Here is a 27,133-nt window from a genome sequence, read left to right on the forward strand (position 1 = left end):
CTTGTATATTATATGATATTATATACATATATATGATAAAATACATAATTTATTGATATGTATTTTTATTGTTAGTTAAATTCAAGTAAGGTATTTAACAAATATAATTATTATATAATAATTAAGTAAATTTTTTGTGTGTTCCTGTTCCATTTTCCAATTTGATGCGTTTCCATGGACTGTACTATAAACAGGAGCAATATAAAGTATATACTTCTTATTGTTTTTCACAGGTTATATTGCCAGATGACATCTGACATGACTTCTGTGCCGAATGCGCTCTCTGCAAATGCAACATTTATTCGCCCTTCCACTTTTTATATAAATGGGTTTTACAATATTCCACACACGAAGTACTACTATGCCTTTCTCTGCATTGTCTATGCTGTGACAGTTTTAGGAAATTCTTTTATAATGTGCACCATCTATCTAGCACGTAGCCTCCATACAGGAAAGTACATTGTTGTGTTTAACTTGGCTCTTTCTGATTTGGGTGGCAGCTCTGCTCTTATTCCAAAGCTTATTGATACTTTTCTGTTTGAGAATCAGGTCATATCATATGAAGCCTGTCTGGCAAACATGTTTTTTGTCTTATTCTTTATGACCATGCAGTCTCTTACTCTGCTTGTTATGGCGTATGACAGAGTAGTTGCTATATGTTTTCCTTTAAGGTATAGTGTCATTGTCACAAAAGAAGCAATGACTTTAATCATTGTTATTACCTGGATTTTCTCTATAACTACCATTGCACTCCTTGTAGCTCTGATTACCAGACTGTCCTTTTGTAGATCTGTAATTATCAACAACTATTTCTGTGATCATGGGCCTATCGTGATTTTAGCTTGTAATGATAAATTTATAAATCGTGTCATGGCCATAGGCTGTTTTGTTGTGCTGGATTGTGTTCCATTTCTGTTAATAATTGTCTCTTATATTTGTATAGGCATTGCCTTGTTGAATATCTCACATGGTTTGGAGCGGAGAAAAGCTATGAAGACCTGTACTTCCCACCTTATTTTAGTGGCTTTATTTTATCTCCCATTTATAGGCACTAATATAACATCTCTTACATCATCTATAAATGCGAATGATAGGATAATAAATTCTTCCCTGACACAGATTATTCCCCCCATGTTAAACCCCATTATATATACTTTAAAGACAGAGGAGGTCATGCAGGCGGTTAAAGTGCTCTACACACGGGCCAAAGCGGTAGTGATATGTAACATTCCCAATGGACAGGTATTTCCATCATAGGTAGGAGTTGACAGTAAACAAATTTTTTTGTTGAATGATTCTTTCATTCAATTATAACCAAAAATAACATGCTTCATAAAATGTTTATTTTACTTATAACACCAAAGTTGTCATGTAGTTCCATGTAATGAAGTGTTTATGTTGTAAAAAACAAAAAACAAAAACAAAAACAAAACAGAAAAGAAACGGCAAAATCACATCTTTATTATATGGTACGCTGGTGTCCCAAATTCAAGTAAAAGGTTAGCATGTATAAATTCACCTTGTCTTTTTAATACTTTATTATATTTCATGAAAAAAAAAACTGTGCAGGTACAAATGAAAATTCTAATATATTGTAAATTGTTATTTTTGATGACTATCTCATTATTTGAGCTTTTAAAGAGACCTGCCTAATGTATTACAAATGTGAAGAATAAATGTCTTAACAATGATGTTCTTAACAACATATAGCTTTCTCTTATTTTATCTTTTTCTTTTCATTTTTGCTTAGTTACTTACTCCATGAAACTATCTCTAACCCATTCTAAATCTAATCTAATCTGTATCTAAACTCCAAATGTTTGCAGTTTGTTTGAATTCCTGTGATTTTGGAGGTATATTAATCCTGGACTACTTGTCAACTGTACATTTTTAAATTTCTTTTGTATGTATATATATATATATATATATATATATATATATATATATATATATATATATATATATATACACACACACACACACACACAGGATATAACAAAAACTAAAATAAACTAAAATCACATCCAAAATTAAAATGTTTTTTTTTTTTCGATGTCTCTGCAATTTCTTTTACTCTGAATGAAGGCACTCCTCTAGAGTATTTTCAGTTGTAGTCCTTTGCAGAAAAACCAAAATAATATAAAATAAAAATACCGTCCTTCAAGACACAGTGGTTCTGGTTGGGTGGCTCGCCATCAAGCTGTTGAAAAAATGTTGTAAAATGTTCTTCCCATAGAATCAAAAACCTGACCTTTATAAACAGTGTCAGAATAAAACAAAATGAAATCTATGTACAAAACTTATACATATTACACATCACGGTTTAAGTATTTTAAATGATAAGTTACAGCCAGTATCCTTTTTATACAATTAAAATAATATACCTTTTGTATTTAACGTCTGTCTGATTTTTACACGACTCAAACAAAATGGAGCAAAAGTTACGTGCATTGAAACATGTGTTAACAACTAACACTTGACATAACTGAAGCTCACATTTATACAATGCAATTTAACAATTTAATAACTCAGAAGTAATGTGACACTTTTGGCATTAAATTCAAATTGACACATTATTTACATGGCTAAATGAAAGAGAAGAAAATAAGTAATGTAACATGCTGCGTCATAGCTGTATTAGCTTAGCATAGCACTCAGCACATAACTAACTCTAAACTTAACTCACCAAGTTTCACGTTGGATAAAACTGCACAGTGAAGTTCCTCAGCACTCCAACTAGCAGTAGTATTGTTTTGACCTTTGTTTTCACTCTTTCAAACAGTAATTTATAATATATAATTATAATTTGGGCATTTTTCAATTTTTTTCTGTCTCCTTTTCCCTCCACACTTTGGCTGTGTGTGCATCTGCGCAGTAAAAAAAAACCTCTCCTGCTGTCACCTATCAATAAAGGCGGGATCTACGTGTAGAATGATGTTAATTGGTCGAAATTATCTACATGAAACATTTTAACTGGTTCAAATAACGTATTTGAAAGTATGGTGGTTTACATTCTGTTTTTATTTTTAATTAATCTATATTTTTTTTAAATTCAGTTTAAAATATCCATTTATATACATTTTCTAGTGGGCTACATCTGCTTGCATTTCTTTACCATCTGGCTTGACTAGTCAACAACTCCCCACAGCGGCAACTACTGAATGTATTAGACAACTAGTCAACTCTTTCAAAAGTCTGAAAGACTACAGAAATTGAGTACTTTTAGAAGCTTCTGACTGGTTAATTCTCATAATTAGGTGGTAGTTGGGAATGCACCTGTGGCTGTACTTAGAGCCAGTGCCTTTTTGCCCTTGATATCATAGGAAAATCCAAGAACTCAGCTAGGACGTCAGAAAAAATGTGGACTTCTGGGAGCAATCTGTACCAACAATTGTATGCATATATATATATATATATATATATATATATATATATATATATATATATATATATATATATATATATATATATATATAAGGAGCACACAGACACTGCACCATTCAGGAAGGAGGCACAAATGAACTCCCAGGGATTAGGTATAAATGTTTCAACTGAACTTGTAAAATAGCTGGAAGCATCAGGTATCAAAGTGCACTATATGGACAAAAGACTGTTGACAATTTATCATCACACCCATATGTAGGTCTTCACCAAGCTGCTGAAACTGTTAATGATTTCTCTTCACTGGAACCAAGGGGCCTTGTGCACAAAGTGAGCTCCATGAAGACATGGTTTGCCAAAGCTGGTGTGGAAGAACTCAAGTGGCCTGACCTGAACCCCTTTAAACACCTTTGGTATGACCTGGGAGGTAGTAGCCGAGTGGTTAAGACCTTGGACTACTGATCAGGAGGTGATGAATTCCAATCTCAGCTCTGCTTGGTTCCTGACACACCTCCTCTCTTAATGACCAAGGCTCTCAAATGCTCAATTTTCTAAATGACTAATTTTTTTTGAGTCACTCTGGATAAAGGGCATCAAACAAATGCTATAAATGTAAACTGGAACCTTGACTACATTCCAGGACTTACTGTGCCTGACCTCACTAATGCTCTTGTAGCTAAATGAACACAAATCCACTAGAAGCCTTATTATAACAGCAAAGGGGGGAATTAATCTGGAATGGGATGTTCAACAAGCACATATGGGTGTGATTGGTCAGATGTCCACATACTTTTGGTTATTTAGTGTATCTCAGACACTGTGGTGTGTATAATAAATACATAGTGCAAACTAAGTCACGCTAAGCTAGCAAGTAGAAAAACTCTAGCAATTCACAGGCTAAAAAGTAAATTGGTTTAAAAATATTGATTATCTTTTATTATTTTAGATAATTTTCTTTTTTAACCATACATACAACTAAACATTTTATTATTATGAATGTATCTACTTTAATATTTGCATTGGATAACATTTGCTACTATCGGCCTTATGCTGAACAATAAACGACAAATGTAATAAGAATTTCCTACTCCAACAATCAATATTTATAACCATGTATATACATATTGTGGGCCAAAGAAAGAGCATGTTCAATAACATGCATTTGCCATATCCTTGATAACTGCATTAGTTTCGATTGCAGTGATTTAATTAAGAGTCTTGTGAAAGAGTCTACTGTGTAAGACTTTTCCACTCTTTACCAGACCACCAGAAGGCACCCTCCCTGAATATTAAACTGAATTCTCTTTGGGTTTTTTCCCTATTTGCTGTTGAAATGCTACATGAAGCATATGAACTTGAAGGTCATGTGAAGCCTTACAATTTGCCCATTAACGAGTTCTGAATTGTGATGATTTTGTTATAGATTCTTTGTGATTTAGCTTAGCTTGCCTTTGACTCAATTTTGTCTTTTGACTTCTGTTTTGACACGGTTTCTGCTATTTTGGTTTTATTTTGACCCTGCCTGGTAGATCAACCCTGATTCTGGAGTGTGTTTTGGTTTTGTACATGCCTGTGATTTTTTTTTCTGATTACAACCCTGATTTTTTGACTTTGTGCTTTGACCAAATAAGCCTGCCCTGGCCAAGGTTGTGCCAAACATATCTTTTACAATTATGCCAAAAAAAATTCTACCTTGTTCTCATCAGACAATAACAAATTTTGCCACAATCTTTGGCAAATATTGACTTGGGCATGGGTGTTTTTCATGAGGAAGGGATTTCATTTAGCCACCCTACCAAGCTCATATCATATCTGATATCCTACACAGTCTAGACATGTGAAAGGTATCTGTGATTGCTGTCATATACAGGGAGTGATTTTGGCTTTGTATTTTCCTTTCATCAATTTGGAGAGACATCCTGTTCTTGGTAATGTCACTGTGGTGCCCCATTTTCTCCACTTGTTGGTGATGACCTCATGGTTCCATGGTACATCTAATGTTTTGGACATTCTTCTTTACCCATTTTGTTGATTGATACATTTCGACAATGAGATCCCATACATGCTTTGTAAGCTTTTTTTGGACCAGGGCTTCAGTCTATTTGTCCAAAAGGATCTTACAGAAACAGCTCATCATTTATTTGGGGTTAATCACAATCGCATCACTGATGGCGGGTGTATGATGAGTTTGAATGTGGTTAATTCTGATCTCATTCACATGCCCCATTATAAAAGAGTGTTCACACTTATACAACCAGGTTGATGTATTTGTTTCTTTTTCTAATTGTTTTACACTTTAATTTTGTTGGTTGCAATATGCAGTAAATGTGGAGAAAGATCTGACTTGATTTATCTTGGTTTCACAAAAAATCCTCTATTTCAAAAGTGATGTGTAGACTTTTTATGTCCACTTTTTATCTATATAGTAGTAGTTACATGTGGCAGTGTGGCTGTGATTGAGTATCCACTCTGGACAGAGAGGAGGTGGGTTGAACTGGCAGGTAATATATGATGATTCTCACCTGTGACTTATTACTACCAGCCTACTTATTTGTGTTTCTTTGTGCTTTCAGTGAAATTCTGAAATTCTGAACTAAAATTCAACCTGCCTCCTGAGTCCTCCTTTGTACCCATACAGTTCATACAAGTTCGATATAATAGTTGTAGGTTTATCGGTGTTGGTAGTCATAGTCTGAATTCACACACCAACTTACAGCATTGTATTAAATTTAAGAGAATATAATTTATAATATAAAATATTATATAATATGTAAAAACAGACAGAGACACTCTACAGAGTAAATAGGTTACAAACAGACCATAATTTTACACTGTGTAATTGTTGATATGTCTAGTAAAATATGGAATTGTGGAGTTATAATCACAGTCAGTTCTTGTTTTTGGTGGTGTGTAAAGTTGATGTACTATTTTTTCCAACCTCGTTTCTGAATGTTTAAAAAATGGAAATGACTATAAATTGAAATCTGTTGGGTTTTTTTCTGAGTTAACCTGAGGTTATTTGTTCATTTATAGAAGTTGCTGAGGACCACACAATTGTTATTTAGGCCCTGATAAATAAAACACAGCATTGAAGAAGGGTATACTTTCATTTTCCAATGACTCTATCTGCTCCTGATTTATTTCCAGTGAAAGGATGTCTAAGATGTTGAAAGCTTGTAGATGATGTTGGCTACTCAAAGAATTATACTGCAAGCCCTCTTTTGGACCCACTCTAACTGAAAGACCAGCATTCTGGTGAGTCCAAGGTGCCATCCAGGGGCTGCATACTCCAGCAAAGGTCTGATGTAGCTGATTTAAATAGCTAACAAATGACCTTGTGCCACACTTGATGTGCTTGAGAAGAAAAAGTTTCCAGCTGACACTTGGTGTCATGGAGTTGACATTTCTTTTTTCACCAGAGTGTAGGACCTCAACACACAAGCAGCATATATGACCCACAAAATAGAACCATAAAACAATGGACGCTCTCAGCCAGAAAACCCAACAGAAAGCTCTAGAACAAACATTACAAACTAACTTCACTCGGTTAGCCATAGGAAGCATAAAGCAATAAATCTTCATTCATAGACACTGCGGAATCGAGTTATTTACTGCCTGCCTAATCTCAGCTATCATGGAAACAAAGAACTTCACTTAGTTTGCCACATAAACTTCTGGGAACTCATTGATTTAGGCCTTTTGCCAAGACCAGATCGCTCAGGAAAGGCATATGAGACCTTTGTTCAACACAAAGCCCCCTTGTTCACATATTCCACAATCAGAGCACTACATATAGCCTACAGAAGCAATGACTATGAAAATTAATGCATCTTTAAAACAACCTATTTTTCATTCAGCTATTTTTCTGCCATGTTTTCTTCTCGACTTATCATGCTTATAACCACAAAGTTGCCACTAAGAGTTTGATTTATTTAGCATCCATGATTGTAGCATTGCTAGTATGATTATTGTGGCTGTTTATTAGAAGTGTATTTAACAAAAGCCAATATATGGCTTATGTGGTATGTGTGTGTTTGATGAGTGATTTCCTAAAGGTCGAGAGTAAGGAAATTTGGGTAGAATGTCATTATATATATATGTTAATATGTGGAAACAATTGAATCTAATAAAAATGAATCTAATTAAATGGGTGCCGCTATGTCACCCAAAACACTCAACACTCAATAGGGGCTTTATTTCTAGTAATGGATTACAATGCAAATTTCAATTCATTGATTGACAGAGGAATGCTCAATGTATTCCACTGGATATTGGTTCACTTGGGAAGATTTAAATGTTCAAAGAGCAAAGCAAAATCGGTCAGGCCAGCTCTTGATTCATAGATCCAAGTATACAAATGTCGATATAAAGACTCAAATGCCATATTTATCTTCAGGTTGGATATATATGGAACCATTGTACCTAACATCAGATTTATTGGTCCTAGATTCATATTAGAGCAAACAGTTTACAAGGATGTTCTCCATTTAAGTAATAGGATTGACTAGAATAATGTACTCTGACTAATCTTTATTGATGATCTAATAGATATCATGATGGTAAGAACAGAATTAATTCAAATATCTGAATTCTGAAAGGAGAAATCCTCTAAAACAATAAGTGAAAGAATATGTGGTAAAAGCCTGGAAACGTCACAAAAGCATCACACAAGAAGAATGCAGCAGTTTGCTTATTTCAGTGGGTCATCGGCTTGTTGCAGTGATTGCAAGCAAGGGATATGGGACTAAATATCGAATGTTATTTACTTAAATTGACTATTCCAATAGTTTTACTCACCTAAACATTGTGTGGTCTGCCACCAAAGGTGCCATGTTCTAAGTTTTATATTATATTTACATTTATAGCATTTGGCAGATGTAGGGCCTTATTACGGGCACACATGGAGCAGGCGGCGATGAAGGCTCGGGTGTTGGCGTCCATCATAGGCCACCAGAAGTTCCATTTCAATGAGCCTAGGGTGTGAATGGAGCCAGGGTGACAAGCAAACCAGGAACAGTGGATCCACTGGAGGTCCTGGGAACATGCAGCGTCTGGGACAAACAGGTAACCAGGTGACCCATTACCTGGGTCGGGTTGGTTGCGTTGAGCTCTCAGAACTATGGACTCAATCTCCCACATGACTTCCCCCACCACACTGGCTGGAGGGATGGTGGTGTCGGGGTCTGGGTTTTCTGCCAAGAGAGGGCATGTGGCTTAGTATTCTTAGAACCAGGGAAGTAGAGGTTAGTAAAATTGAACCGCCCAAAGAACAGGGCCCAACATGCCTGATAGGAGATGAGGAGCTTGGCATTCTGGATGTAGGCCAATTTCTTATAGTCAGTCCAGACAATAAAGGGTTGCTCAGCCCCCTTGAGCCAGTGTCTCCACACCTCTAAGGCCAACTCAATGGCTAGCAACTTATGATTCCCCACATCATAGTTGCATTCTGCCGGGGAGAGGCAGCAAGAGAAGAAGGTGCAGGGGTGGATTTTTGTGTCAGGGCCAGATCACAGGGAGAGCACCGCACCCACTTCCAAGTCAGAGGCGTCCACCTCTACGATGAGTTGTTCGGTGGATCTGGTTGGATCAGTACAGGGGCTGATCTGAACGACTCCTTAAGTATGGTGAAGGTGGCTTCTGCCTCAGGAGTCCACACAAAGGGAGTAGAGTTGGAGATAGCCAGCTGAGTGGTGCTGCAACTCAGCTGTAGTTTCATATGAACTGGCGTTACAAGTTCGCAAGCCCCAGGAGACATTGAAATTTCTTGTGGGTGGTAGGTCTGGGACACTCAATGAGCACCTGGACATTCTCAGGGTCTGCCCTCTCCCACCATTCTCAATTATGAACCCCAGGAACCTAATGTGGAATTCACACTTCTCCACTTTGGCAATAAGGTGGTTCTCCAGCAGTCTCTGCAGGACCTGATGGATGTGATGGACATGCTCAGCAGGGGTTTGTGAGAAGATCAATATATTACCTAGGTAAACAAAGACAAAACAGTCCAGAAAATCCTGGAGAATGTCACTGATCAGGGCTTGGAACACTGCCTGGGTGTTTATGAGGCCGAATGGCATAACCAGGTATTCGAAGTGGCCCAAGGAGGTATTGAAAACTGTCTTCCACTCGTCCCCCTCTCTGATCCGGATGAGGTGGTATGCGTTCCGCAGGTCCAAGTTAGTGAAGATGGTGGCCCCATGCAGCAGTTAGAAGGTGGAGTTGAGGAGTGGCAGGGGGTACTTATTTTTGACTGTGATGTTGTTGAGACCCTGATAGTCAATGCAAGAGTGAAGGGTCTTATCCTTCTTGTCCACAAAGAAGAAGCCAGCAACCGGGGGGGAGGGACAGATGCTGCCGGCCACAAGGGTCTTTAAGATGTATTTCACCATGGACTCCCTCTCAGGATGGGACAGATTATACAGTTGACCAGAAGGTAGGGTGGCCCCTGGAAGAAGGTCAATAGCACAATTGTAAGGGCGGTGAGGTGGTAGCGTGAGGGCCCGGGCCTTGCTAAAAACCTCTGCCAGGTCATGATACTTAGGGGGAAAGGAGGAGAGGTCTGGAAGCCTTAGAGCAGAAGGTGCACCAGTGGATACTGTGGGGGAAGGGCAGATTTCAGACAGGAGGAGTGGCAGAGGGGAGTCCAGGTGATGACTCTCCCAGCTAATCAGTCTGGGGGTTGTGTTTAGTTAACCAGGTGTAGTGCAAAACCAGGGGAGTGCAAGGGGAGGAGATGATCTTGAACCTGATGAGTTCTCGGTGGTTACTGGAAAGAACCAGGTACAAAGGAACAGTATGGTGGGTGACCTTGGCCAAGAATCTCACGTCTAGTACGTTAACCATCGGGGGGGATCCAGAGGTTCCACAGGGAGGCCAGACTAGGATGCAAACTCCTGATCCAGGAAGCTGTGCTCAGCACCAGAGTTAATCAAGGCAAGTAGGGGGATGGAGATGAGGTGGTGGTGCAGGGTAGCAGGAACATGGAGCTGGGATGGGGAGATCTGAGGTGAGTGGCTCACCAGCAACTCCATTTCTACTGGCAAGCTCCTCCTTTTGAGCAAAGGGGACAGGTGGCGATGAAGTGGCCTGATTGGCCATAGTAGATACTTACTCCCACCTAGAACTGGCAGTCATGCTCGGCCGGGGTGAGCCGGGCCAGACCTACCTGCAAGGTTCTTCTGCTGGCAAGGGGGAACTGGGCTGAATGTCCTCAGCCAGGTTGCTGGACAAACGGCCCTGTCTCAGCACCTTTCTCACAGATGGTTATCCAGCCAAATGGTGAGGGAAATCAGCGCATCTAGAGAGTCTGCTTCATCTTTTGTGGTCAGCTCATGCTTCAACTGCTCACTGAGCCTGATCAGGAACGCTCCCTGGAGTGCCTCCTCGTTCCAGCCAGACTCTGCGGCCAGGACACGGAACTCCACTGAATACTCTGCTACTCTGCTTGGCAGCCTCCTGCCCTTGGACGGGTTGATCAAAAACCCTCCAGAGCTCATCAGTGAAGGAAGATATGGAGGATGACAGCGTGGGCTGCCGACCCCACACAGCGGTGGCACAGGCTAGGGCATCCACTCTTTGAAGCCCCATGATATAAGCCACCTTGGCTTCCTCTGTGGCATTGGTAAGGGGATGCTGGGCAAACATGAGGGAAGATGGGAGTAGGAAGGCCTTGCACCTCCCTAAGTTACTCGCATAGGTTTCTGGGTCTGGGACATGGGCCATGAAGGACTGGGAGAGGGAGCAGGAATGGTCACCAGCATAGAATGACTGGGCTAGGGTCCAGACAAAGTTTGGGCCAGTTGGGGGAGGATACGGTTGAGCTGCTCAGTGGGGAGCCCAATCTGGTGTGCCATGGATTGGTGACTCTCGGTGAGGGCGTGAAGTTGTTGCTCATGCTGGCCCAGGAGTGTACCCTGATGGGATAGCAATGATGGCAAGGGGGCTGGTTCTGCTTGGTCCATGGTGGTCAGCTTGTTCTGTCACAAGCAGTGAGACTGGGAGAACCAAAGGCAGAACACATTCATGATGGTTAAAGGTTCACGGAATTCGTTGCTGTGCAGTGGAGGCTGGAGTATGTAGAGTGAAATATATAACCTGCACTCTCAGAGCATTATGGTATTTATGTTTTGACTATTATATAATGACTGTTTTATTAAACTCTTCATACCTGACATATCTTGTGATCTATGACTTAATTTAACAGTCTATAACCAGTCATCCTTGGAGTGTACAGCAAGTGAAATGTACAATTGTTTGTGTTTCTTACTAAAATTAAAATTTTATATTATGATCAGAGAAATGATATAATGCACCCTAGATGTTTCATCATTCCAAGTTAGCCTGGATTCCACATCACGAACAGATGTAAAAAAATGGTAGACCAATTAAAATATGATGATGTATTTCTGTGTATTCTTGGGGGAATGGGGAAAGGCAATTATGACTGTTAGGACTGTCTCTAAACGCATGCAATATGCCCTTTAATTTATTCTCTGAAGATACCCAGAAGACCCACATGACAAGATATGTATTCCTGAGAGAAGACAATTTCAGTAAACAGCAAAACTGGCAACAGTCGCATATTGTAGCTCCGTGTACTCTTGAAACCTCACTAGAAAATGATGTGTAATCAGTGTGTAATAAGTGTGACTTAATACATAATTTGTATTAACAAATGTCAAATGACAAAAGAAAGCATCATTGCAACAAAAAAATTTCAGTATGTTATTTACTTGAAATTGTGTGAGATGATTTTTACCCTATTGTTTTTCTACCTATTTTTGTTTTTATGACAGACAGATGGGAGAGGGGTTAACACAAACTCTGACATGATTCTGTCCCCCTTGATTTTTTGCACTTTGCATATTCCCTGTCGCTCACAATTAAGATGCATGGGACCCATTCAGTTAAGCATTTCTGGAAACAAATCACTAAGGAACTATCTAGTTTTCTAAATCACACCATCCCACTCTCCCCTTCACTCTTCTTACTTGGAGAGCTGGGATCATCAAACAGGAAAACGCAATAGTTCTTACAGCGCTAACCAATGGCAAGAAAACCATACTACACCTGGAAATCAAAGAATAACATTAATATCACACATTGGGAAAACCTAATAATCAACTTCATAACAATGGAAAAACTCTCTGCCGCAATCAAAATAAAACTAACAAATTTAACTCTATTTGGACACCACTCATCACCTATCAGGGAATCACTTTACAATAGCCAACAATACAGTACCACTTAACCAAAGCCATACCACACACACCACACTCAACCAACATTACAGCTAGTACTCTTTGCACATAGCCCCATATCCCTCCTCCACCCTCCTTCCTGATGTCCATGTTGCACCTACTGTCTTGTCTATTGTTTTGTCTCATCAACTGTGCTGTCTGTTACATCCTACACTCATACTAACCCTTAACTATGAAGTACAACACATCTGCAAATATGAATTAAGCATAATAAAAATAAATAAAGTTTCAATGGTCACCCAAATAAAAATACAAAAACATTTAAGGCCTTCTTCACCACCACATCAATGCGTCTTTGTTACAGTCAATTCCTAGCTTTTGTATTTGGCCTAGTTTATGTTATTTGCGGTTCACCTGACCATTGCCTTTTCTGGTTCATGATTTTTGCCCAACATATTAGATTTGTTGCAGACTTTTACAGACCTTCCTGCTATCTGATATGATTTATCTTGATTTAATTTTTCACATCAAAAAACCTGCTATTTTAACAGCGGCATGTAGACTTTTTATATCCAGTGACACCTGACCATCACTCACATATACTGGACAGCAGGGGCGTAGGAGCGATTTTTAACCTGGGGGGATACTGAAATGCGCAGGGGGGGTCCCTGAAAAGATTTTGTTTTATATAAAGCACTTAAATGCTCATTTCTAATGACTTTTGGGAGTAGAATGTAGTAATTAATGTGGTTATAAGAGAGAAGGTGCAGTGACTTAACATTGAGAATACTAAGACTGGAGAGAGGAGATTATAAAGACTCGGGTGCACAGTCAGAGAGATGGACGATAACATAACTAGAACAAAAACTACTGCATACCATAAACTGCATGATATACTTTATTTAATGAAGGATATTTTCCAGAATCAACCAACAGTGGGAGAGATCCTCACATGATGGCACCCCCAACCCAAACATTCCAACATGGTGTGACGTGAACTAACGCTATCTGGAAGCTATCCATACAACTTACAAGCTCCTCCTCCTCAATATTTTCTACTCCTATGACCTGCTGTTCATCCTCCTCTGTCCTCTTATTCTTAAAATATTGTAGGATGCTCATCTCTGTGTGAACATTTTGACTAATGTTACCATTAAATTGTTTGTGGACATGTATCAATGGCACATGCACACAATCAGCAGTTTCATTGGCTGAAATAGCTACGATATCCTAATTCACATACAAAGTGGTAAATCTTTCAACTATACATTAGTGTGCTCAAGAGCATGTCAGTGCTGTGTTGTAACTGGTCTCACCTCAGGACACAAATATTTTTTCATGGATGGTCACAGAATATTCGAGTCATTCCTCTTTCATTGCATAAGAGTAGCCATCTTAATACATACCAGGTTTTGCTTGTTACCTTGCAGTGACAGGCACTTTGCTCTAGTCAAGCTTGGCAACAGGCAAATCATTCAGTGAGCCCTAGCTACTGGAGTCTGACCCCTGTGCTTATTATAGCGAAAGTTCATTATTTTATTGAATAATGTTTCTAAACGTTGCAGAACTGATCCATTTGAAGATTGTCCAACTCAGAAATCCTCGGAGACATGCATTAAATGCAAAATAAAATCAGGAAAAAGTTGGGGGACAAAACCTAGATTTTGAAATGTGGTGGGGACATGTCCCCCCATGTATAACAGTTCCTATGTCCATGCTTTACCGACTTTTCCAAAACTGTTGCCACAATGTTGGAAGCAGACAACTGTATAGAATGTCCTTGCATGCTGCAGCATTAGAATTTCCCTTCACTGGAACTAAGAGACCCAAAAATTCAAAAATCTTGTGGAAAGGGGGACTAAGTCTGGACTGGGATGTTCAACAAGCACATATGGGTGTGATGGTCAGGTGTCCACAACCTTTTGCCATATAATCTATAAATGTTTGCCAACCTGTAACACATTACTTGAAATCCACAGAAAATAATACATCAATCCATTATTCATCACTTTATTATTAAATGAGCATATGACTGTTGATCCCAAAACATGGTTACAACCACCATTTTCAGTTTGTTTGGAGGTGTGGTCAAAGATCTGACATTACCACATAAAAAGTATAAATGTGACTGATGTCAACAGGTATATTAATATGCTGTCTTAACTGGACCAGGTAAAAGCTTAAAAACTAAACATTTTCTTCAAAATGTACTTTGATAAAATATATCATTTATTGACATGTGTTTTTACTGTTAGTTAAATGCAAGTAAGGTATTTAGCAAATATAATTAATATATAATAAAGTTTGTTTTATGTGTGTTCCTATTCCATTTTGCAATTTGATGTCTTTCCATGGACTGCACTATAAACAGGAGCAATATAAAGTACTTCTTATTGTTTTCCACAGTTTATATTGCCAGATGACACCTGACATGACTTCTGTGCCGAATGCGCTCTCTGAAAATGCAACATTTATTCGCCCTTCCACTTTTTATATAAATGGGTTTTACAATATTCCACACACAAAGTACTACTATGCCTTTCTCTGCATTGTCTATGCTGTCACAGTTTTAGGGAATTCTTTTATAATGTGCACCATCTATCTAGCACGTAGCCTCCATACAGCAAAGTACATTGTTGTGTTTAACTTGGCTCTTTCTGATTTGGGTGGCAGCTCTGCTCTTATTCCAAAGCTTATTGATACTTTTTTGTTGGAGAATCAGGCTATATCATATGGAGCCTGTCTGGCAAACATGTTTTTTGTCTTATTCTTTATGACCGTGCAGTCTCTTACTCTGCTTGTTATGGCATATGACAGGGTAGTTGCTATATGTTTTCCTTTAAGGTATAATGTCATTGTCACCAAAGCAGCAATGACTTTAATCATTGTTATTACCTGGATTTTCTCTATAACTATCATTGCACTCCTTGTAGCTCTGATTACTAGACTGTCCTTCTGTAGATCTATAATTATCAACAGCTATTTCTGTGATCATGGGCCTATCTATATTTTAGCTTGTAATGATAAAGTTATAAATAGTGTCATGGCTACAGTCTGTTTTGTTGTGCTGGATTGTGTTCCATTGCTATTAATAATTGTCTCATATATTTGTATTGGCATTGCCTTGCTGAATATCTCACATGGTTTGGAGCGGAAGAAAGCTATGAAGACCTGTACTTCCCACCTTATTTTAGTGGCTTTATTTTATGTCCCATTTTTTGGCACCAATATAGCAGCTCTTACATCGTCTATAAATGCCAATGATAGGATAATAAATTCTACACTGACACAGACTATTCCCCCCATGTTAAACCCCATTATATACACTTTAAAAACAGAGGAGGTCATGCATGCCGTTAAAGTGCTCTACAAACGGGCCAAAGTGGTAATGATAAGTGGCATGCCAAATGGACAGGTAATTCAACCATGGGTAGGAGTTGGGAGTAAAAAAAATGTTTGTTGAATAATTCTTTCATTCAACTATAATTACATGTACACATGCTTCATAAAATATTTATTGTACTTATAGCACTGAAGTTGTCATATAGTTTGACAAAATGGGACATTCATGTTGAAAAAAAAAAAAAAAACCTTCTTCATTATATGGTATGTAATTTAGAAATAATTTAATTTAGAAATAAACCTTGTTTTTTAATAAATTATTTTAATTCATGAAAAAGTCCAGTTACAAATGAAAGCAGATATCACAATGTTTAATTTGGACTTGAAGGAGCACCTAATGTGTGGGCTCCAAAAAAAGGAGTTGGTGCAGCTCATTATTTGAGCTTTTAAAGAGACCTGCCTAACGCATTACAAACCTGAAGAACAAATGTCTTAACAATGCTGTGCTTAAAAAAAATCATAGCTTTCTCTTTATTTTACTTTTATGTTTTTGTTTAGTTACTTACTCCATTAAATTATCTCTAACCTGACTGTTAACGGTTTGTTTGAATTCCTGCGATTTTGAAGGTATATTAATCATGGACTACTGTACATTAAAAAATTGGTAGTTTTATATTATAGTACTGACTAAAGTATTTTTGACAAAAGAAATTTGAGATAAATTGTTATTTATCCACAAAAAAAATTTTCTTACTGATATTTTGCCAAAGCTACTAGTAATCCAAATAAAATACACCATGTGTTATGGGTTGCATGAAAATTCATTTTAACTGGTTGATCAGTAGTTTAAAAAAGGTTGTTACGACGGTAGTTGGCTAGTCATCTTTTTTCAATCAGAAAAAAAGCTGATTTAGGGCATCACTTTTTTAAAGCTAATTTTAGTGCAGTTCATTGTGGATAAATGACAACAAAGAACACATCAAAACACACTTCAATTCAACACAGACTCAGTCATACACAGAATGAATTACTGTGCATTTCCTGTATCAGTGCTTCTTTAGGCTATTGTTAAAGACAAAAAATGAATAAATCACAACATACAATGTGTAAAATAATAACTATGAACAATTAACAGTAGAAAATTTAACTAGAGGCATGAATCAGAACTGTTCTCATGACATGCAGTCAGGAGTGAGTGCTCAGCTATGAAGCTCTCAGGGCAAAAAAAACTGAGGCACTCTGGGGCATTGAGCATCTGGTGTAAATTGAGATTTATTCATTTGTTCATTGAATTCACCAATTAATTAGTCATTGCTTTATCCTGATCAGTGTGATTTAAATTAGTTTTTTTTTGTGTGTGAAAATAGTCATTTTATTAGAAAATATTGTAAATGCATACAAAAAATTACTACAACTGAAAACAAAAGAAAGAAAATGCAGGAGTAAGCAGGTTAAAAACAATCTGCCACACAACTGAATCATAAAAGCTTGATCTGTTCTGAAATATTTGTAGACCAACAAAGTATATTTAGCTAGCTTTATATAGGATCTGCTTGCATTTCTTTACCATCTGGCTTGACTAGTCAACAGCTCCCCACAGTGGCAACTACTCAATGTATTAATCAACTAGTCAACTCTTTCAAATGTCTGAAAGATTACAAAAAATGATTACTTTTAGAAGCTTCTGACTGGCCAATTCTCATAATTAAGCGGTAGTTGGGAGTGCACCTGTGGCTTTATTTAGAGCCAGTGCCTTTTTGACCTTGATATCAGAGAAAAACCTAAGCAACTCAGCCAAGACCTCAGAAAAAAGCAAGGCCCTCAAATGCTCAATTTTATAAATGAAATGAATGTAAGTCACTCTAGATAAAGAGCATCTACCGAATGCTATAAATGTAAACGGAATATAAAATATAAATGGAACCCTGACTGTGTTCCAGGACTTGTTGTGCCTGACATCAATAATGCTCTTGTAGAACAAATGAACACAAATCTCCACAGCCACACTCCAAAATCTAGTGGAAAGCCTTCCCAGAAGAGTGAAGCTTATTATAACTGCAAAGAGGGGAATAAATATGGAATGGGATGTTCAACAAGCACATATCAGTGTGGTTGGTCAGATGTCCACATACTTTCAGTTATACAGTGTATCTCGGACACTGCGGCATGTAAGATAACCACATAGTGCAAGCTAAGTCACTCTAAGCTAGCAAGACTATTTTTTTTAACTATACATACAGTACAGTTAAACATTTTATTATTAAAGGAATTGATCTACATTAATATTTGCACTGGGTAACATTTGCTACTACTGGCCTTATGCTGAACAATAAACTATGTAATAAGAATTTCCTACTTCAAAAATGAATGTTTATAACTATGTATATGAATATTGTGGGGAAAAGAAAGAGCATGTTTATTAACATACATTTACCTATATATTTGGTAACTGCATTGGTTATGATTGCAGTGATTTAATTAAGAATCCTATTTAATTAAGTCTAATCAGACCATAACAAATTTTGCCACATGCTTTGGCAAATATTTACTTGGGCATGAGTGTTTTTCATGAGGAAGGGATTTCATTTAGCCACCCTACTAGTCTCATATCATATCTCATATCCTACACAGTCTAGACATGTGAAAGGTATGAGAGATTGCTGTCATATGCAGGGAGTGATTTCGGTTTTGTCTTTTCCTTTTGTCAATTTGGAGAGATATCCTGTTCTTGGTAATGTCACTGTGGCGCCCCATTTTCTCCACTTGTTGGTGATGACCTCATCGTTCCAGGGTACATCTAATGTTTTGGAAATTCTTCTTTACCCATTTTGCTGATTGATACATTTCGACAATGAGATCCCATACATAATTTGTAAGCTTTTTGCGGGGCAGGGCTTTAGTCTATTTGTCCAAGAGGATCTTGCAGAAACAGCTCATCTTTATTTGGGGTTAATCACAATCACTTCATTGATGGCAGGTGAATGATAAATTTGAATGATAAATGTGGTTAATTCTGAGCTCATTCACATGTGCCATTATAAAAGAGTGTACACACTTATGCAACCAGGTTGTTGTGTTTGCTTCTTTTTCTAATTGTTTTACAGTTTAATTTTGTTGGCTGGTTTATCACATTAAAGGTGGAACGATATCTGATATGATTTATATTGGTTTCATTTTTACATCACAAAAAACTGCTATTTCAACAGGAGTGTGTAGACTTTTTATATCCACTTTTTATCTATATAGTAGTAGTTACAAGTGGCAGCATGGCCGTGACTGAGCATCCACCGTGGACAGAGAGGAGGTGGGTTGAACTGGCAGGTAATATATGATGATTCTCACCTATGACTTATTACTGCCAGCCTACTTATTTGTGTTTCTTTGTGCTTTCAATGAAATTCTGAAATTCTGAGCTGAAATTCAACCTGCCTCCTGAGTCCTCCTCTGCACCCATACACACCAAGTTCAACATAATAGTTGTAAGTTTATCAGTGTTGGCAGTCATAATCTGAACTCACACACCAATTTACAGCATTGTATTACATTTAAGAGAATATATTTTATAATATAAAATATTAAATAATATGTAAAAGCAGGCAGACACACACTACAGAGTAAACAGGCTACAAACAGGCCAGGTTTTTATACTGTGTAATTGTTGATATGTCTTAAATTATGGAATTGTGGAGTTATAATCACAACCAGTTCTTGTTTTTGGTGGTGTGTAAAGTTGATGTACTATTTTTTCCAACCTCATTTCTGAATGATTAAAAAATGGAAATGACTATAAATGACTAAAATCTGTTGTGTTTTTTTCTGAGGTAACCTGAGGTTATTTGTTTATTTACAGAAACTGCTGAGGACCACACAATTGTTATTTAGGCCCTGATAAATAAAACATAGCATCGAAGGAGGGTATACTTTCCTTTTCCAATGACTGTATCTGCTCCTGCCTTACTTCCAGTGAAAGGATGTCTAAGATGGTGAAAGCTTTTAGTGGTGTAGGCTACTCAAAGAATTATACTGCAAGCCCTCTTTTGGACCACTCTAACTGAAAGACCAGCACTCTGGTGAGTCCAAGGTGCCATCATACTCGAGCATAGGTCTAATGTAGCTGATTTAAATAGCTAACAAATGACCTTTTGTCTCACTTGATGTGCTTGAGAAGAAAAAGTTTCCAGCTGACAGTTGGTGTCATGGAGTTGACATTTCTCTTTTCACCAGAGTGTAGGACCTCAACACAGAAGCAGCATATACAACCCACAAAATAGAACCATAAAACAATGGACACTCTCAGCCAGAAACCCAACAGAAAGCTCTGGACCAAACATTACAGTTCACTCAGTTAGCCATAGGAACCATAAAGAAATAAATCTTTATTCATTTACACTGCGGAATCGAGTTATTTACTGCCTGCCTAATCTCAGCTATCATGGAAACAAAGAACTTCACTTAGTTTGCCACATAAACTTCTGGGAACTCATTGATTTAGGCCTTTTGCCAAGACCAGATCGCTCAGGAAAGGCATATGAGACCTTTGTTCAACACAAAGCCCCCTTGTTCACATATTCCACAATCAGAGCACTACATATAGCCTACAGAAGCAATGACTATGAAAATTAATGCATCTTTAAAACAACCTATTTTTCATTCAGCTATTTTTCTGCCATGTTTTCTTCTCGACTTATCATGCTTATAACCACAAAGTTGCCACTAAGAGTTTGATTTATTTAGCATCCATGATTGTAGCATTGCTAGTATGATTATTGTGGCTGTTTATTAGAAGTGTATTTAACAAAAGCCAATATATGGCTTATGTGGTATGTGTGTGTTTGATGAGTGATTTCCTAAAGGTCGAGAGTAAGGAAATTTGGGTAGAATGTCATTATATATATATGTTAATATGTGGAAACAATTGAATCTAATAAAAATGAATCTAATTAAATGGGTGCCGCTATGTCACCCAAAACACTCAACACTCAATAGGGGCTTTATTTCTAGTAATGGATTACAATGCAAATTTCAATTCATTGATTGACAGAGGAATGCTCAATGTATTCCACTGGATATTGGTTCACTTGGGAAGATTTAAATGTTCAAAGAGCAAAGCAAAATCGGTCAGGCCAGCTCTTGATTCATAGATCCAAGTATACAAATGTCGATATAAAGACTCAAATGCCATATTTATCTTCAGGTTGGATATATATGGAACCATTGTACCTAACATCAGATTTATTGGTCCTAGATTCATATTAGAGCAAACAGTTTACAAGGATGTTCTCCATTTAAGTAATAGGATTGACTAGAATAATGTACTCTGACTAATCTTTATTGATGATCTAATAGATATCATGATGGTAAGAACAGAATTAATTCAAATATCTGAATTCTGAAAGGAGAAATCCTCTAAAACAATAAGTGAAAGAATATGTGGTAAAAGCCTGGAAACGTCACAAAAGCATCACACAAGAAGAATGCAGCAGTTTGCTTATTTCAGTGGGTCATCGGCTTGTTGCAGTGATTGCCCCCCCCCCGGTCACACATTCCACAATCAGAGCACTACATATAGCCTACAGAAGCAGTGACTATGAAAATTAATACATCTTTAAAACAACCTATTTTTCATTCACCTATTTTTCTGCTGTGCTTTCTTCTGGACTTATCATGCGTATAACCACAAAGATGCCACTAAGAGTTTGATTAATTTGGCATGCATGATTGTAGTATTGCTAGTACTATTATTGTGGCTGATTATTCGAAGTGTATTTAATAAAAGCCAATATATGTCCTGTGTGTATGTGTGTGTTTGTTGAGAGATTTCCTGAAGGACGAGAGTAAGGAAATTTGGGTAGAATGTCATAATATGTATATGTTAATATGTGGAAACAAATGAATCTAATAAAAATGAATCTAATTAAAAGGGTGCCGCTGTGTCACCTAAAACACTCAATTGTTGTGGTGGATTCCATCTAAACCAGGGGCTTTATTTCTACTTATTGAATCCAATGCAAATTTCAATTAATTGATTGACAGAGGAATGCTCAATGTATTCCACTGGATATTGCTTAGCTTGGGAAGATTGAAATGTTCTCAAAGTAAAGCAAATTCAGTCAGACCAGCTCTAGATTCATAGATGCAAGTATACAAATGTTGATATAAAGACTAAAATGCCATATTTATATGTTTAGGTTGGATATATATGGAACCATTGTTCATAACAGATTTATTGGCCCTAGATTCATTGTCGTCATAGAGCGAACAGTTTACAAGGACGTTCTCCATTTAAGTAATAGGATTGACTAGAAAAATGTACTCTGACTAATTCGGACTAATCTTTTTTGATGATCTAATAGATATCATGATGGTAGGAACAGAATTAATTCAAATATCTGAATTCTGAAAGGAGAAATCCTCTAAAACAATAAGTGAAAGAATCTGTCGTAAAAGCCTGGAAACATTACAAAAGCATCACACAAGAAGAATGTAGTAGTTTGGTTACGTCAGTGGGTCACCTGCTTGATGCAGTTATTGCAAGCGGGGGATATGAGACTAAATATTGAATGTTATTTACTTAAATGGACTATTCCAATAGTTTTACTCACCTAAACATTGTGTGGTCTGCCACCAAAGGTGCCATGTTCTAAGTTTTACATTGCATTTACATTTATAGAATTTGGCAGATGCCCTTAACCAGAGCAACTTACAATAATGCTTCGAAGTTTCTATCAACAAATAAATCCTGTTACTAGTTCACTAGGTCACAGACTGTTTACTGAAATTGCATTCTCTCAGGAATGCAAGGAGATGTGAAAGGTTGGGTGGATGTTCAGGGACCTGGGTGGCTTGAGTTTAACTGCTGAAGGATTGATAATGCTATCAATGATGAATGGGACTGAGTACTGGGGTGAGAGTTTTTTGGCTTGTGTCTTCAGTAGCAAGCTTGGGAAGGGCCACGAAATCAGCAGGGGTTGAAGTAGGTCAGGAGGCGGGCAGTGCAGGGCCTTATTACGGGCGCACACGGAGCAGGCGGTGATGAAGGCTCGGGTGTTGGCGTACATCGTAGGCCACCAGAAGTGCTGTTTCAATGAGCCTAGGATGTGAATGGAGCCAGGGTGACAAGCAAACCAGAAACAATGGATCCACTGGAGAACCTGGGAACATGCGGCATCTGGGACAAACAGGTAACCAGGTGACCCATTACCTGGGTCTGGTTGGGTGCGTTGTGCTCTTAGAACTATGGACTCAATCTCCCACATGACTTCCCCCACCACGCTGGCCGGAGGGATGGTGGTGTTGGGGTCTAGGGGTTCTGGCAAGAGAGGGCATCTGGCTTAGTATTCTTAGAAACAGGGCAGTAGAGCATAGTAAAATTGAACCACCCAAAGAACAGGGCCCAACATGCCTGATGGGAGATGAGGCACTTGGCATTCTGGATGGAGGCCAATTTTTTATGGTCAGTCCAGACAATAAAGGGTTGCTCAGCCCCCTTGAGCCAGTGCAACTCATGATTCCCCACATTGTAGTTGCATCCTGCCAGGGAGAGGCAGTGAGAGAAGCAGGTACAGGAGTGGATTTTTGGGTCAGGGCCGGATCACAGGGAGAGCACCGCACCCACTCCCAAGTCAGAGGCATCCACCTCTACACTGAATTGTTCGGTGGGATCTGCTTGGATCAGTACTGGGGCTGAGCTGAACTGCTCCTTAAGTATGGTGAAGGTGGCTTCGGCCTCAGGAGTCCACACAAAGGGAGTAGAGGTGGAGATAAGCCTGGTGAGTGGTGCTGCAACTCGGCTGTAGTCTCAAATGAACCGGCGTTACAAGTTCACAAACCCCAGGAGCCATTGAAATTTCTTCTGGGTGGTAGGTCTGGGCCACTCAATGACCACCTGGATATTCTCCAGGTCTGCTCTCACCCACCCACTCTCAATGATGAACCCCAGGAACCTAATGTGGAATTCACACTTCTCCACTTTGGCAATAAAGTGGTTCTCCAGCAGTCTCTTCATGACCTGATGGATGTGGTGGACATGATCAGCACGAGTTTGCGAGAAGATCAAAATGTTGTCCAGGTATACAAATACAAAACAGTTCAGGAAATCCCAGAGAATGTCATTAATCAGGACTTGGAACACTGCCTGGGTGTCAGTGAGGCCGAATGGCATAACCAGGTATTCAAGCTGGCCAGGGGGTTATTGAACAGTGTCTTCCACTCGTCCCCCTCTCTGATCCGGATAAGGTGGTATGCGTTCTGCAGGTCCAACTTAGTGAAGATGGTGGCCCCATGCAGCGGTTAGAAGGTGGAGTTGAGGAGTGGCAGTTGGTACTTATTTTTGACTGTGATATTGATATTGAAAGACCCTGATAGTCAATGAAAGAGTGAAGGGTCTTGTCCTTCTTCAATTCAATTCAATTCAATTCAATTTTATTTGTATAGCACTTTTTACAATAGACATTGTCTCAAAGCAGCTTTACAGAAATATCAACATGGTATACAGATATTAAAGGTGTGAATTTATCACAACTGAGCAAGCCACTGAGTGGCGACGGTGGCAAGGAAAAACTCCCTAAGATGTTTTAAGAGGAAGAAACCTTGAGAGGAACCCGACTCAGAAGGGAACCCATCCTCATCTGGGTAACAACAGTTAGTGTGAAAAAGTTCATTATGGATTTATATGAAGTCTGTATGGCCTTAGGAGCAGCCATAGTCCCAGCAGTCTGGAATTAGAGAAGATTTGAGCTCCATCCAGAGGCAGAAAGGATCTGGATCTCTAGTATCTCCATAAATTCGTGTGGGGCTCGGCGAAAGGAGAGAGGGAGAAAAAAGATAATTATGACTGTGAAGTAGTAGAACAGAATCTAGTCAGGGTAGGCTTGAGTAAACAAATACGTTTTAAGCCTAGACTTAAACACTGAGACTGTGTCTGAGTCCCGAACACTAATAGGAAGACTGTTCCATAACTGTGGGGCTCTATAAGAGAAAGCTCTTCCCCCTGCTGTAGCCTTCACTATTCGAGGTACCGTCAAATAGCCTGCATCTTTTGATCTAAGTAGGCGTGGCGGATCATATAAAACCAAAAGATTGCTTAGATATTGTGGCGTGAGACCATTTAGTGCTTTATAGGTTAATAAAAGTATTTTATAGTTAATGCGAGATTTTACTGGGAGCCAATGCAGTATTGATAATATCGGTGTGATGTGGTCGTATCTTCTGGTTCTAGTTAGGACTCTAGCAGCTGCATTCTGGACTAACTGGAGCTTATTTATATTCCTACTGGAACATCCAGACAGTATGGCATTACAGTAATCTAATCTAGAGGTGACGAATGCATGAACTAGTATTTCCGCATCATGTAGTGACAATATGTTTCTTATTTTAGAAATATTTCTGAGATGAAAGAAGGCTATCCTAGTAATATTATCTACATGAGCATCAAATGATAGGCTGGAGTCAATAATCACTCCAAGGTCTTTAACTGCTGTACATGATGAAACAGAAAGACCATCCAGAGTAACCATGTGATCAGAAAGATTACTTCTAGCTACACGTGGGCCTAATAAAAGTATTTCTGTTTTATCAGAATTAAGTAGAAGGAAGTTAATTAACATCCAATGTCTAATGTCCTTTACACAATCCTCAACTTTACTAAGCTTATGTCTGTCCTCTGGCTTCGCTGAAACATACAACTGTGTATCATCAGCATAACAGTGGAAGCTAATTCCATGTTTACAAATAATTTGACCTAGGGGTAGCATATATAAAGTAAAGAGCAGTGGGCCTAAAACAGAACCCTGTGGAACTCCAAAAGTAACCTCAGTACGCATGGAGAAATCACCATTTACATCTACGAACTGATAACGATCGGTCAGATAAGACCTGAGCCAGGAGAGGACTGTTCCCTTAATACCAACAACATTTTCTAATCTATCAAGGAGAATAGTGTGATCTATAGTATCAAAAGCTGCACTAAGGTCGAGTAACACAAGCAGTGAGACACAACCCTGATCGTAGGTCAGTAGAAGGTCATTTACTACTTTAACTAACGCTGTCTCTGTGCTATGATGAGGTCTAAATCCTGACTGATACATTTCATGAATGTTATTCCTATCTAAGTACGAGCATAACTGCTTTGCTACAACCTTTTCTAAAATCTTAGAGATGAAGGGGAGATTTGATATTGGTCTATAGCTGGACAATTGAGACGGGTCAAGAGCAGGTTTTTTAATCAAGGGTTTAATAACTGCTAATTTAAGTGATTTAGGTACATAGCCAGTGCTTAAATTGATTATATTTAAAAGTGGTTCAATTACTCCTGGACAAATCTGTTTAAACAAACATGTAGGTACGGGATCTAGTATGCAAGTTGATGAATTGGCTGAAGAGATTAATGTAGCTAGTTCGGTCTCTCTAAGCGGAGCAAAACACTCTAAACATTGATGTGATATTGCTATATTGTCATGTAATGGGTTTGTTACAGTACTGTCCGGTTTTAATTTAATGGCCTGTATTTCACGTCTAATATTTTCAACCTTATCAATGAAAAATTTCATGAAATCTTCACTGCTATGTAATGATTGAGTATTTCTCTCTGTAGTGGTTTTATTCATAATTAATTTTGCTACTGTGTTGAAAAGGAATCTAGAATAGTTTTTGTTGTCTCCTATTAAGGTGGAGAAATAGATTTTTCTAGCATCGCCAAGAGATTTCCTATATTTCAGTAGGCTCTCCTTCCATGCTGTTTGAAATATCACCAGTTTGGTTTGACGCCATTTACGTTCTAATTGTCGAGTTGTCTGTTTTAAGGTTCGCATTTGATCGTTATACCAGGGTGCTAATTTTTTTTCTCTAATTATTTTCCTTTTGAGTGGAGCCACTCTATCTAGCGTGTAGCGGAGTGTTAACTCCAAGCTTTCAGTCGCCTGATCGAGTTCTATGGGATCAGACAGTGATCCAAATCTAATTGATGTTTCTGCGAGGTTATTTATGAAGCACGGTGCAGTAGCTGATGTGTAGGTACGTTTTACGCGGTAGCGAGACGAGGTGGAAATATTATGATCAATACGTATTATGAACGAGATAAGATAATGGTCTGAGACAACTTCAGACTGCGGAAAAATGATAATATTTTCTATGCTTAGTCCGTATGTTAGTATGAGGTCAAGAGTGTGACCACCATTATGAGTAGACCCGATTACGTTCTGATTAATCCCTAATGC

General features: G+C 38.3%; 2 protein-coding genes across 2 annotated transcripts; both read left to right on the forward strand.

Annotated features, from left to right (window-relative positions):
- Positions 1 to 246: 246 nt before the first annotated feature.
- Positions 247 to 1,418, forward strand: LOC108279618 (olfactory receptor 1-like). The gene has a single exon (XM_017493933.3). The coding sequence runs from the start codon at positions 247 to 249 to the stop codon at positions 1,255 to 1,257; it is 1,011 nt and encodes a 336-aa protein (XP_017349422.1). The 3' UTR covers positions 1,258 to 1,418.
- Positions 1,419 to 14,915: 13,497 nt separating this feature from the next.
- LOC108279586 (olfactory receptor 1-like) lies at positions 14,916 to 17,761 on the forward strand. The gene is made up of 2 exons (XM_017493906.3): positions 14,916 to 15,963; positions 17,696 to 17,761. Exons 1-2 carry the CDS (start codon positions 14,920 to 14,922, stop codon positions 17,759 to 17,761), a joined length of 1,110 nt encoding a protein of 369 aa, XP_017349395.3. The 5' UTR covers positions 14,916 to 14,919.
- The last annotated feature ends 9,372 nt before the right edge of the window (positions 17,762 to 27,133 follow it).

Source organism: Ictalurus punctatus, chromosome 19 (genome assembly GCF_001660625.3).
Source record: "Ictalurus punctatus breed USDA103 chromosome 19, Coco_2.0, whole genome shotgun sequence".
In the NCBI taxonomy this organism is placed as follows: Eukaryota; Metazoa; Chordata; class Actinopteri; order Siluriformes; family Ictaluridae; genus Ictalurus; species Ictalurus punctatus.

Bases quoted from the DNA above. Each gene is read 5' to 3' on its own strand.
- LOC108279586 (XM_017493906.3), top strand. From the start codon at position 14,920: ATGTCTTTCCATGGACTGCACTATAAACAGGAGCAATATAAAGTACTT. The intron at 15,964-17,695 runs GTAATGATAAGT...TTGATATCAGAG, and splicing joins TCTACAAACGGGCCAAAGTG to AAAAACCTAAGCAACTCAGC.
- LOC108279618 (XM_017493933.3), top strand. From the start codon at position 247: ATGACATCTGACATGACTTCTGTGCCGAATGCGCTCTCTGCAAATGCA.